This window comes from Penaeus chinensis, chromosome 17, assembly GCF_019202785.1.
Source record: "Penaeus chinensis breed Huanghai No. 1 chromosome 17, ASM1920278v2, whole genome shotgun sequence".
NCBI classification, from domain to species: Eukaryota; Metazoa; Arthropoda; class Malacostraca; order Decapoda; family Penaeidae; genus Penaeus; species Penaeus chinensis.
This window is the reverse complement of record NC_061835.1, coordinates 11,995,735-12,008,369: the sequence shown is the minus strand read 5'-3', so window position 1 is coordinate 12,008,369 and position 12,635 is coordinate 11,995,735. Positions and strand designations below refer to the sequence as shown.

Genomic DNA, 12,635 nt, shown 5'->3' with positions numbered 1-12,635 from the left:
TTTATTTTAGTCGTTGGATTATTTAAGTGGAATTTACCTCTGGGTTTGATCATTAGAATATGAGACCTGGTATGGAAACCAAGTGATATTATCTTAATAGTTTATCCTTTAAGTCAAAGATTGTCACATCAAATGTCTTACACGTTGTGGTAACGAGTCCTTTTTAACTTTTAAAATTATTTAGAATGGTTGAAACTGCTCTGCCTTTGGCACTTGATATTAGTAGTATAAGTAATGTTGAAATTGCAAATGACAACGATGGCCATATTGATGATGATGAACATTTCCCTTTTTAAATAAAAGTTTCAGATCAATTTCTTTTGTAGAGTTGTGCTCCTGCTTGTCCATTTTTTTTAATTTACACACATACTAGACTAGCTTAAAGAAAAAAAACAGATCTGAACAATTAAAACTCAGCATGATCAGTGGGCACGAATAGAGGGTGTAACAGGTGGTAAACATTTATTTAAAATTTTCAGTTGCGTCAACGTCTAAGGTCATTATCGGCACATTTAAAATATAGCAATAGGGTGGGACTTGGGGGTAAAGCCTCGGGCAAATTTTTTTTCTTTTTTCTTCTCTCTCTCTCAAGGCAATATTTGTGGATTTCCAGAATGTTCAAAATGAACAAATGTGCTAGACATTATAGGTCATATAGCACAATGACAATGTACTGTGGCAAGAAGGCATTATGATAAAGTATTGTAGCAAAGAGTAAATGAGTTAATGATTTGGGTAAGTTGACTGAAGAAGGGGATGAAGAGAAGGAAAAGGAAAGAGAGAGAAGAGAAGATCCTACAAAATTAGTTGGTGAGGGCTGAGATCCAAACATTGGGTCTTAGTCTCTGCCTCCTAAACCCCCCAATGGCAGTGAGCAAGGGATGGTGGGGGGGTAAAAAGTAGTTTCCACGTTCTTTTCCCACCTGTGACATCACCTTTACAGTTGCCCACTGGTCATACCTGCCTGTGTGGACAGGCCTTTACGGTCTGTCCAGTAGTTTGTTTATTCTATTTTATTATTAAAGGAACGTTATGCCCACTTTTAATCCTGAAAATCAATTCCCTTATTTATTCCCTCTCCCTCTCCATGATTAGTTCATATTAAATTATCATTTGTCTGACAAAGATTTTGGAGGTACTTTGTCAAACTTCCAGGAATATGTGGGTTGGATGGTTTTACTTTGTTTTGGTTCACATCCCCTTTACCATGATATACAAAAAAATATTTAAATTCCAAGCCATGAAAAGTTATTTGCAGTAAATTTGTATAAGGGGGTCTAAAAGGACTGAGCAGTTAAAATTTCCTGATATATGAACAACTGTCATTAGCATAAATAGGAATTTAATTTTTTTTAGCTATTTATTAAACAATTCCCTTAAATTTTCTTTCCCACCAAGCTAATATTTATAGTATGATATTTACAATGACAAAAGAATTGTAGTCTTTATGGCCATATCATCTGTGAAAGGGTTTCAACTTTTTTTTTGGTGAATGTTGAATTGTCCGATGCATTTCTACCTCAAGGGAAAGGAAGGAAATAGAAACTGCCATTACCATGTAAATGTTCTACCCGCCCATATTCCAACAGTCCCACAATGGCATTCCATTCATGATATCCAAGTTATTACAAGTCTGTACCAGGTTTAGAAATCTACCCTAGTCAACTTTTTTTTTTCTTTTTTTTTTTTTAACTATTCAGGTTTGTTGCTCCACTGTGTCTTAACCATTAATTCCTTTCATGCAACATGAGGTATTTGAAGAAATTAAAAATTGTAAAAAGTGAAAATACATGTATATTTTAAAAAAGTGTTCTTATCTTTTACCAGTCCTTTGCAGGAGATCCCTCCCCTCCCTCCCCCTCATTTGAGAAATTCTTGGACCATTTGAAATTGCATCAGTAACATGTCATTGGGTATCAATTTTCATTACCACAAAATCTAGCTTCATTTAACTTTACCTTCCAGTTCATTTCTTAATACAGGATGTTGGAAAGGAAACAAAATGCTTGTATTTGTTATTTATATTATTCATTTACATCACCTGTCTGGAATGACTAAATATACTCATGTCTAGGAAATTGAAAAGCAAATACAAATTTTAATTCCCCGTGGTTTTGACACCACGGGTGCTACCCTAATCAAGTCAATTTATGCATAGATTCTAGTTATATCTGTACTTTGGAGAAAAATTTGCAGCTATTGGGGGCACGGTAGAGGTTTGTTGCATTGTTTTTCTTTTGCAGTACTGCTCATCTGACACTTGTTAATTGATAGAATGTGCAATTTTTCAAGTGCTGTTATAAAAAGTGTTGCCATTATTTCCCTGACCATTTCTATAGATCATTTAATAGCTTGCCACATGTATGAAATATCCACACATTTTATGAAAAAGAAAAAATGTATATGGCATTTCTGAAAGCAAAAATAAGCTGGATTCCCATGGTGAAGTGCATGTGGGAATTTCTTTATAAATGGTTAAATTATCAGTGGTTGCTTCAGAAGCATTCAACATGCTAGTGATGATTGAGGATTTGTACCAACATATCCTTACGGTGTCCTACATAGGTTTGTATGAAGAGGATCATTGTCAAAAGTCTTATTCTACAAAGAAAAAAAGGAAAAAAAAGATAGGTTCTTCATTCATATTGCTATGGTAGGACAGATGTAAGGGAGCTGCTAACATGAGGCGATTGATGGATCAATGGATTTAGGCAGCCATCTTCTTTGCAAGGTTCTCGCGGATAGCTTCCAAGAAATCATTGGTGTAGAGGTACATGCCATCCTTCACATTCCTGATGCCATGGATGCAGCCAGCCAGATCCTTGGTCATTTGGCCAGCATCAACAGTGTCAACACAAGCGAGCTCCAGGGCTTGAGCAAACCTAAGAGAAAAGGAGTCCATTACATTATGGGAATAGACTAAACATAACATATGGAAGATTAGATAATGGCTATATAAAAACAAGGTCTTAATATCTAGTTGTGATGCTGCAAGAAAGTGCAAATAATGATTTTGTGCCTGTACAAGATATGCTAGTAAAGCTCAGGTGGCATGTTTGCTGCACATGGTAAGGCTGCAAAGATTTTCACATCACTGACAATGTCAGTCCTTCACCTCCCAGGAGGGAGGAGGGGAAAAAAAAAAAAAAAACCTACCTGGCAAGCTCAGGGGTACCATCAAGCTTGGCACGATGTTCAAGGCCTCGAGTCCAAGCAAAGATGGAAGCAACAGGGTTGGTTGAGGTGTTGTTACCCTTCTGGTGCTCACGGTAATGTCTTGTTACAGTTCCATGAGCAGCCTCTGACTCGATGGTCTTGCCATCAGGGCACATGAGGACAGAAGTCATGAGACCCAAAGAACCTGTGGAAAATTAAAAGCTGTCAGATGGCTTCCTCACTTGCATAGATCATACAATTTGATCAATACACAGACTTTGATTGACACTTCCCCCATAGCCTGCCTTACTGAATAAATAAAACTTTTTTGGTATGTACTCCAAATGCTAATTAACTGCTCCTTAAAGCAGTATTCATTATCTGTGAAAACCAATAACCTTTGCATCAAATTCTTACCATAACCCTGAGCAACAACATCAGACTGGACATCACCATCGTAGTTCTTGCAAGCCCAAACAAAACCACCATTAGACTTCAGTGCTTGAGCAACCATGTCGTCAATAAGGCGGTGCTCATACCAGATGCCCTTAGCATCATAGTCTTTCTGGAAGGCAATAATACTAATTTAACCAAAGGGCTAGTGGTTCAACTTCATATTTGAAAAGTCCTGTTCAGGGACAATGCTAAAGCAGTGTCATTATTTTCACTCAAACTAAAAGCAACATTTTCTCAAACCTTGTATTCAGCCTCATAAATTTCCTCAAAGATGTCCTTGAAACGACCGTCATAGCGCTTGAGAATGGTATTCTTGGTAGACATGTACAGGGGCCAGCCCTTTGCCAGAGCAACCTGGTGAGAGAGGATAAAATTTTATTTTAACTCCCCTCCTTGCAATTTCATCCCCCCCCCCCCCCTTTTTGCAAAAGTACTGCACTATACAAGCACAAACGTTGGCATGTTATACTATCACTTTGTACCTGGAAAGAGGAGTGTGCAAAAGAACGGATAGACTCGTCTGTGTTGTACATGGCCATGGTAACACCACCACCATTCTTGAAGTCAAAGACCTTCATCCTCTCTGGCTGACCACCCTCTGGGGTGTAAACCATCTCCACCTGTCATTAAATGTAAAGTTGGGTTATTCAAAAACAGACAAAGGATAAATTCCCAAAGACTTTGGCATATAAAAAGTCTCCTAAATCAAGGCTTAAGGCTGATAATTCACTCAAATTTCAATCCTACGTTAGGAAACCATGTTTACTGATTATAACCAACATCCTTTGTATTTCTGCGGTTGATTTACTTTCAACTTGTGTAAGAGGCAAACTTACTGTTCCATTGTTGGGAATGACTACATCGGTGGCCTTGTATTGGTCTCCGTGGGCATGTCTGCCAATGATGATACTCTGGGTCCAGCCGGGTACCAGGCGTGGAATGGTCTCGCAGAGGATGGGCTCGCGGAATACGGTGCCACCCAAGATGTTACGGATGGTACCATTAGGACTTAGCCACATCTTCTTCAACTTAAATTCTGGGAAAAAAGTTCAGCTTATGAAATTACACATGTGAGCATTAGGTAATAAATTTCTTCATTCTATCCTTAATAGCTTAGATATAGACATCTTACACTGAAAATCAAAATTCCAAAATGAAGGCCTTCATGACTAACTGAACAAAATTCCTGTATTACAATATTGCACACTATGCAAGAGAATCCAAAAACATCTCCATATTTCACCTTCCACTCGCTGCTCATCAGGGGTAATGGTGGCACACTTGATTCCAACATTGTACTTCTTAATGGCATAAGCAGCATCGATGGTGACCTGGTCATCAGTCTGATCACGATAGGGGAGGCCGAGATCGTAATACTTGCAGTCGATCTGAAAGTTTAATGGTCTAATCAGTTACAGACTCAACTTCTTAATTGGGATATTTCAAGACTGATGTGGAATGAAAGTCAAAAAAAATATTAGGAAGGGAGGGAAATGGAGGGAGGGAGGGAAATGGAGGGAGAACAACTAAAAGGAAAGAATAAAAAAGGATAAGTGCTATGCAACATCCAACCTTGAGGTAAGGGAAGATCAGAGATTCCTTGATCTTCTCCCAGATGATACGTGTCATCTCATCGCCATCAAGTTCAACAACAGGGTTTGCCACCTCAATACGCTTGTCGGCAGAATCTGTTGGGAGAAAGAATGGTATCAAATGTAATGCAATTCCAAACATGCACATATATACATATGTACAAGTATACATGCATGTATGTATGTATGTATGCATGGATGGATGTACAAGTATACATACATATGCATGTGCATGTATGTATGTATACATGTACAAATGTATATATACGGATGTGCATACTGTACATGTGCGTGTCCGCGTGCTTCTCGAAATTCAATCAATTTAGTTTGTTTATAGTAGCTTTTTTGCACCTTGTGAGTGAGCGAGTGAGTCGCTCGCACTCGCGCAGAGAGAGAGAGAGAGAGAGAGAGAGAGAGAGAGAGAGAGAGAGAGAGAGAGAGAGAGAGAGAGAGAGAGAGAGAGAGAGAGAGAGAGAGAGAGAGAGAGAGAGAGAGAGAGAGAGAGAGAGAGAGAGAGAGAGAGAGAGAGAGAAACATGGGCACGCAAGCACTCCCCCTTTCCAACATTCCCAAAACCAGCAACAGGTAAAGAGTTGAGAGGGAGAGCGGCGAGGGCGAGGCGCCGTGCCAACCAATGCCAAGGTAGGAGTTGGCAATAATTCTGGTCGCCGGCCGGTGAGCCCTTACACCACCGCGCCCAATTGCGGCCGCGGCGAACTTGAGCTAAATACTACTTATGAAAAGCCGGCTGCTTGGAGGATGGAAAACCCTAGTGATACACGACCCAAGGATAGAGAGACCTAAAATGAAGGCAGGCTAGAAAAAGGATTCGTCAAAGGTCTTTAGACTAGGCCTAAGGGAGGAAGACTTGCGCGCGGGTTAAGAAACACAAAAATCTATCGCATTTTTAAGAGTTAGCAGAAGAAACAAAAAACATGTTCCATTCTGATAAACATCGTAACAGTACAATATTTCCTTTTTCCCGGCGGCGGCGTCACAATCAGCTGGGGGGGGGGGAGGTGACAGGCCTACCAACCCTGACACTGGACCGGGTTTCAACACGCTCGTATACTGCACAAAGGTTTTGCCATCCAAGACAACCAAAAGACGCACATTATTCAATGAAGCGCAATTAGCACTGACTTTATTAACGCAAATTACACCGACTCATTTGCCGAGAGAAATTCATGGTCAAGGGTAATGCCATTTCAAAATAAATTTAGAAGCCCGCTGTCAACATCTTCCTATTCCCACGCCCATATCTTCCTTATCATTAAGGGCTGGTTGGCGATCGATTTAGGCTAACGTTTAATTTCAGAGACCGGTATCCACAACCCACTGTTATATATATCTCAACCATGCCGGCGTCTCTCCTAGCTCTTCCCTGGGTCTTGGGGCTCAATTATCGATCATTTCTCGATAGTTACGAAAACCCTTGGTGTTCTCCCATTATTACGCATCTCCTAACCAGGCTTCAAACGATGACGTCAACCTAGCTTTAAAACGACATTTTAAAGACATGGTTCATCAACTAACTGACAGTACCGATACGTGACAGTTTTTTCTTCGGCCAAACAAGTGTCAGGCCAGCCACCTCCCTTCTCGCTAAGGCTTATAAGCCGGCCGGTAACCCATTTTTTTTCTCCCCCCAACCTCCTCCCCAGCGACCGCGTACCGAATGACCTTTCTACTAACCGGTAACTCATCTCGCCGGAACAAACGGGAGCGCGCATTTACTATCCATATGATTTAGATGTCTCGCTTTGTATTGGCAACAAAAACAAACCTTACAAAACTACAGTAATTGCATTATATATATATATATATATAAAAATAGTTCGTGATCAGCATGATATTAGCACTCAATACATGAAAACGGACAAACAGCTGACCAGGTAGCAACACAACTCCCCAACAAAGGATCACATTCGCGGCAAGTTCCACGCGAAATATGGAACCTAAAATGAAGGCCATGTTACTAGGGGTTTATTAAAAACCTATGGCAGTTTCTCTCTTTCCCCGGTCTGGAGTCTCGAAATAGGCTAATTGCTGGGCGATGAGTTTGCCCACGCATACAATAAAGAAATTGGCTTAAGGCAATCAGATGCGGTCTCCTCTTGAACGGGTGTATAACAGGCAAGTAACGAGACGTGTACTTCCTCGATCTTTTAACACTACTTATTCGAACTGAAGATGCAACGGTGTTATTCATAGTCCAACGAATCTTGAATTAGGGGGAAAATACACAGCTACAGATCTAAAAGATTCCCGGCCTATCTTGCAAGGAATGGCGTCCGAGTCACGACCCCGTTCCCTTCTGCGTGTTACTCACGCAAATCCAACCTTCTAGAGTAAATGGGCTTTTCACGCCAAGAAACACCGAGTACTCTATCCCCTCTTGGCAGATTATTAAATATATAAATAAATTCCATACGGTTACTTCATATCACAAACATCTTAAGACCTTGACAGTAGTCACAGGCCCTGTCATAGTGACGTCAAGCATGTTCATCTGCGTCATTGCTACTGGCGCCTATCCAGAGTATACCCCTTAGGTGTAAATTAAAATACTGTGACGGACGACCCTTTTTTCTGACTAGTTATATTGGCAGGTACACAGGGCTAACTACTGCCGCTTCTAACAGGCATCTTTAATGTGCTTACTAATAATAACTCAAATTATGAAATCGCTAAAACTTTCTCGGATTTACCAATAAATACTGTTTGAGGCCACCGGTTTTACAAAAATAACCAACAGCTCCACTTCAAACTGGCTATCACAAAGTCTATACACCAAATCCCACCAAAACCAAGGATAACCAAATTTCAATCAAGACCTGCGTTTTCTCCCTCGCCAAAACACAACGAAGTCAGTCCAGTGGCAACAATCCGGTGGTGGCCGTATTAAAGGGGTAGGTCCGACTGCCAGATCGTCCAATGTCTACATTCTTGAATTGGGATTGTGGACGTATCAACAGGACGCCCTAGACAGACAAACGGACTTCAAGATATTTTATTCTTCGATTATCTTGTAGCAATGTCGATATCTAAATATAGCAAGGAAGCTTCGGAAACTAAATCAATACACATCGTCCTTGTCGGGGAGAAATCCTGCCACGTTTAATATTTCACCCTGCCTAAAATAGCGCACAAACTTCCTGCAATAATAACAAAAGACATTTCTTAAAACTGCAATAAAGTATAACAATTCACGAGTTCACTTTCATGGTCGAAAAAAAGAGCAGTTTTAATATGGGAGTGCTACGCCTTTGTTTACATACAGTACCACGTGTTTCCGTTAAAAAAAGTACGAGCCGTGGGGTTTAGTTTGGTCATATTTAAGGAAGCACTAGGGGTGTATATTTATAGTACTATTTTCACCAGTGCCAACGAAACTTGCCAAATAATCATACCGCCTGACATCTGCAAAGGAAAGCATTTTACCTGTTTGAACACTTCCAAGGCATACAAGAATTTATATAGACACTAATCTACGCGTCTATTAGGGGTGATATTCAAGTCTTCCGCTAATGGGGGCGACAAATTCATGCAACTTTCAGACATTTAAACGTCACAAGACATTTATAGCTGCAGGTACACGTACACCCATACTCCTACAGTGGTATGGAAGTAGCGGGTGCAGGCATGATCACACGAGCAAGATATTCCGAGGGCGAAAGCAACTGCCAGAAGCAAAGGCAGGTGCCAATGCCAGATGCCAAGAACTATTACGATAATATTCAAGTCAACCCATACTCCTCACCGGCTCAAACAACCCTTTTCCTTCACCCTTTTCTAACAAGTTCTAACAAGCGGTATTGTGCTGTAATTTGCTACGAAATTTTAGTCACTTGCACATCCTGGATTGACAAAAAAAAAAAAAAAAAAAAACTAGAGCCAATGCTTAGATTTAACGGCGTTCATATAAACTTTCACATGTTTAACATTTGCCGTGAAGAAATGGGGTGCTGCAAGTCGAAAGTTTCTCTAAACCAGGTCTTCCCCACTTAGATAACAGATTGGACTCCGATAAGAGCAGGTGGATAGGGGGAAAAAAAATACTCACAAAAAGGGCGCTGCGAAATAATGTAAACAAAATTATTAGTACTTCTGAACTTAAAATGGGTAGGGGGGAGGGGGGGCGGTGAATTTATGAATGGAACGCCCGCCGGTAATTACCAGTTAATATCGGTTCGAGTGCTTGTTTGACCTCTCGAGGTAGTACTACTATCAGCTCTTATCGCTTACCGTCACATCATTAACGAGGGGCATCTAAATATAAGTGATAAAAGGATTTTTTTCTTACAGGTAACGCGTGAAAACGGGATTGAATGCAAACGATATTGCAATATTAGTTTTAACAACTTAACCCCCCCCCCCCTAATCACACAATCATAACCAAACACCAGCTTTTAAAATATTCGGCTACTACTAGTAAATCTTCACACTGTTCCCTTTGGAAGTGCAAGATAAATCTAACAGTAATGATAAGAGCGACACAAAACTTTTTAAAAAATCACTAATCTATTACGAAATTCTCCAAGCCGGTAAAGTTGTGGGCAAGCGGGCAGAGTCCTCATCTCCCTTATCCCTCTTCGTCTTTGCCTTTTCTCCCCTCCTCTTCCAGGTCAACTTACCGCCGGTTACCGTTTTTTTTCCCACTTATCTGTTTTTAAAGACTTTTGTAAACTATACAACTACTTAATACTATTAATTATCTATACAAACTATCTAAAAGATATATCCGACATGTAGAGTTACAATACTTTATATACCGGCATATGCCAATTCGTCGAGGACGCGCATTTAGGCCTATCGCTCTGGGGTTTTAAAATGTTCCCGCCTCCCTCAAGGTCAGCCTGAAATCCTACTTTACCCAGCAACAGCTGCCATACAAGCTATGGTGCTTGTTGCCACGCAAAGAATCCATGAACTAAATGGTTGAAATATGGTAAAGGAATGGATAATGGTGATGCTAAAAGAAATTTAAAAGTAGGCCTACACAACATGAAGTTGTTAAAACAAAGCACAACCATAAAATTGACTTAAATACTTTAGTTAAATATCTAAATCGTTAACGTCAATCCTTTAAAAAAATATACATACGTCGGAACTCTAATCTTCCCTCTTACAAACGTCCAGCATCATTATCTTTATCTACTAGCATTACCCAACAGTAAACATCTCTGACTGGGTACCGGCTTCCATCCTACATCAGGCGTGCCAACCGATGCGAGTGTAAAAGTACCCTAACTACGCGTTCAAGTGCAACATATCAGCCTATCTAGGGGAAAACATGGAAGAAAAAAGTAATTTATAGTAAACTTAGCAATTTAATGAAAACCCATGAGATTTGTCTAAAAAATACGTTTAATCCCATCAACCGGCGGGATAAAAACAAACATATGATGCACTGTCATGTGTTGCTAAAGGTGCAAGCTTTAGCGCAATAGATTACAACATGAATACGTTCTCCTTTCTAAAATGCCTGTTTAGAATGCGATTAGGCCGACTCCTGACATCGTAAGCCTATTTCAAATCGCTTATCCTATATCATAATTCTATGGTCTATGTATGCATTAACGAATTATTTTTATCTCCCAACTGCCCACACCTGATGCCAAATAACGGCCCAGTGCAACAAAGTTGTTTTCGCTCACTGGACCCCGCAAGGCGTCTGTCTGTCCCTCCCTCCCTCCCTCCCTCCCTCCCTCCCTCCCTCCCTTCCCCTCCTACACTCCCCCCCCCCCCAACACCCGACGCCACTTCCCCTTGTCTTTAACATCTGTGAATCTATTCCGAAGAGGCGAGGTTACCGACCTACGTGCGTCTGCTCTCGTTTCGTCTTCCAAGCAGAGAGATTCTCGGAAAGCGGAGATATTACAAAAGGAACAAGAGCAAAGATTGATGCCTATGGGGGAGTGGGAGTGAAGTTTCAAAGACCGGCTCCTCTCCCTCGGGGGGTAAGCCATGCCAGTGAAACAACGCCTGTATCAAACGACCGGGGCACACTTGATATCACACAAATCAATGACCAATATACCAAACTAAGAGACAAAATGGAAGGGTAAAAATAGAGAATCGAGCTCAATAAATCTGAATAAAACAGGATGAATGGACAAGTCAGACTACAGGGATATGGAAAGTGGTTGCCATGGCAGTAATAGCAAGGAGGGAGAGAGTAAAGGGATACGAGGAGCGAGAGCAAGAGAAGGTTGAGAATGGCGTGCAGCCAAAGGAGGGGGAGGGGGGGGTGGAGACGAGAGGAAGAGTGGGAGAGGCAAGAGTAGAGAAAAGAGGGGGGAGGGCGGGCTCGTGCAAAGCAACAAACATACGCACACACCCCTCTCCCAGTCACGTATACATTCGGCGCCTGACTGTTCAAATGTAACGCGACGTCTCCATACTTATAAAAAAACGGGGACTTGACATTACGGGATTAACTATGATTTTTAATGAAAGAAGCGGGCCGTGCTAGTTTGCACTGGAAGTATCCAATTATGTTCACACCCAGACGCTTGAGAACTGCCACTCTGCAAGTTCACGAATCGAATGCACTGTGCATGACAGATTTTATACGACTATTGTTACCCTAGGCACACTTACAGCAATGCGGTAACCCATTCATAACGATATCAGCCAGCTGATGTAAATTAGAATATAATTTGGCCACAGGTGTTCCCGTCAAAGTTTAACTTATGATAGTTCCATTGCATCTGACCGAAACCATTTCAAAACTTTCAAATTTGTTCAATATTTGCAGTGACTATGTAACGACCGGTTTAATATGTTCAGAGCGACAGCATTGTAAGTAACCATTACAGCAGAGTCCATTTAATAACTGCAATTAAATATATGGTATTACTGCTGTTATATATACACACACACAAGGGTTGTTTATACTACAAGGAATTCCCTTTACTTATCATTAACATGACTGACATGCGAGAAACTCCCCTTGCTAACATGATGAATGACAAGTCCAAAGTGCATAAAAGCTTAGAACATGCACTTAAACTCATCTTAATATTAATAAATACTCGCTCTCGACATCCCTGGTACATTTCGATACTTCTCAACTCTTAACCACCCAACAGGACAACTATACACTGTGACCATAAGTACAGTGTGAAAATGAGGAAAAAATACGAAATGTTTAAAATAATATTTACAGGATCGCTGACTGAGGATCGTGGGAACTGCGACTTTGGCTTGTTTGGGCACCGACGCCAGGGCAGCCTTAGCCACATTGACAAGCGTGGAAGTCATGGTGGAGAATTAGTTGTTTGAAGGAGGTGTCAGTGGCGTAAGTCCGGCGCGACCCGACCCCGAGCTCAGACAGGAGACGTTCTTCGCCGCTGCCCACTTCGTACGGCTTGGGCGATGCACCTTCCCGAATCCCCCCCCTGGCTACACCGCCGTATTTATAGA

The 12,635-nt window shown here is 41.1% G+C and overlaps 2 protein-coding genes across 4 annotated transcripts in view; one reads left to right on the top strand and one right to left on the bottom strand.

The window, feature by feature from the left end:
• LOC125034237 (SOSS complex subunit B1-like) overlaps positions 1 to 2,628 on the top strand; it is a 13,786-nt gene extending 11,158 nt beyond the window's left edge. For all 3 annotated transcript variants that reach the window (XM_047625952.1, XM_047625950.1, XM_047625951.1), the window contains exon 5: positions 1 to 2,628. This exon is cut by the window's left edge and continues 1,060 nt beyond it. The gene's annotated coding sequence lies outside the window, so the exon portion shown is untranslated.
• On the bottom strand, positions 2,007 to 12,574 carry LOC125034236 (isocitrate dehydrogenase [NADP], mitochondrial-like). Its single transcript, XM_047625949.1, has 9 exons — positions 12,377 to 12,574; positions 5,185 to 5,300; positions 4,856 to 5,000; positions 4,449 to 4,648; positions 4,095 to 4,232; positions 3,853 to 3,966; positions 3,574 to 3,721; positions 3,157 to 3,361; positions 2,007 to 2,882 (listed from the first exon to the last, which is right to left on the bottom strand). Exons 1-9 carry the CDS (start codon positions 12,471 to 12,473, stop codon positions 2,708 to 2,710), a joined length of 1,338 nt encoding a protein of 445 aa, XP_047481905.1. The 5' UTR covers positions 12,474 to 12,574; the 3' UTR covers positions 2,007 to 2,707.
• Between the last annotated feature and the right edge of the window lie 61 nt (positions 12,575 to 12,635).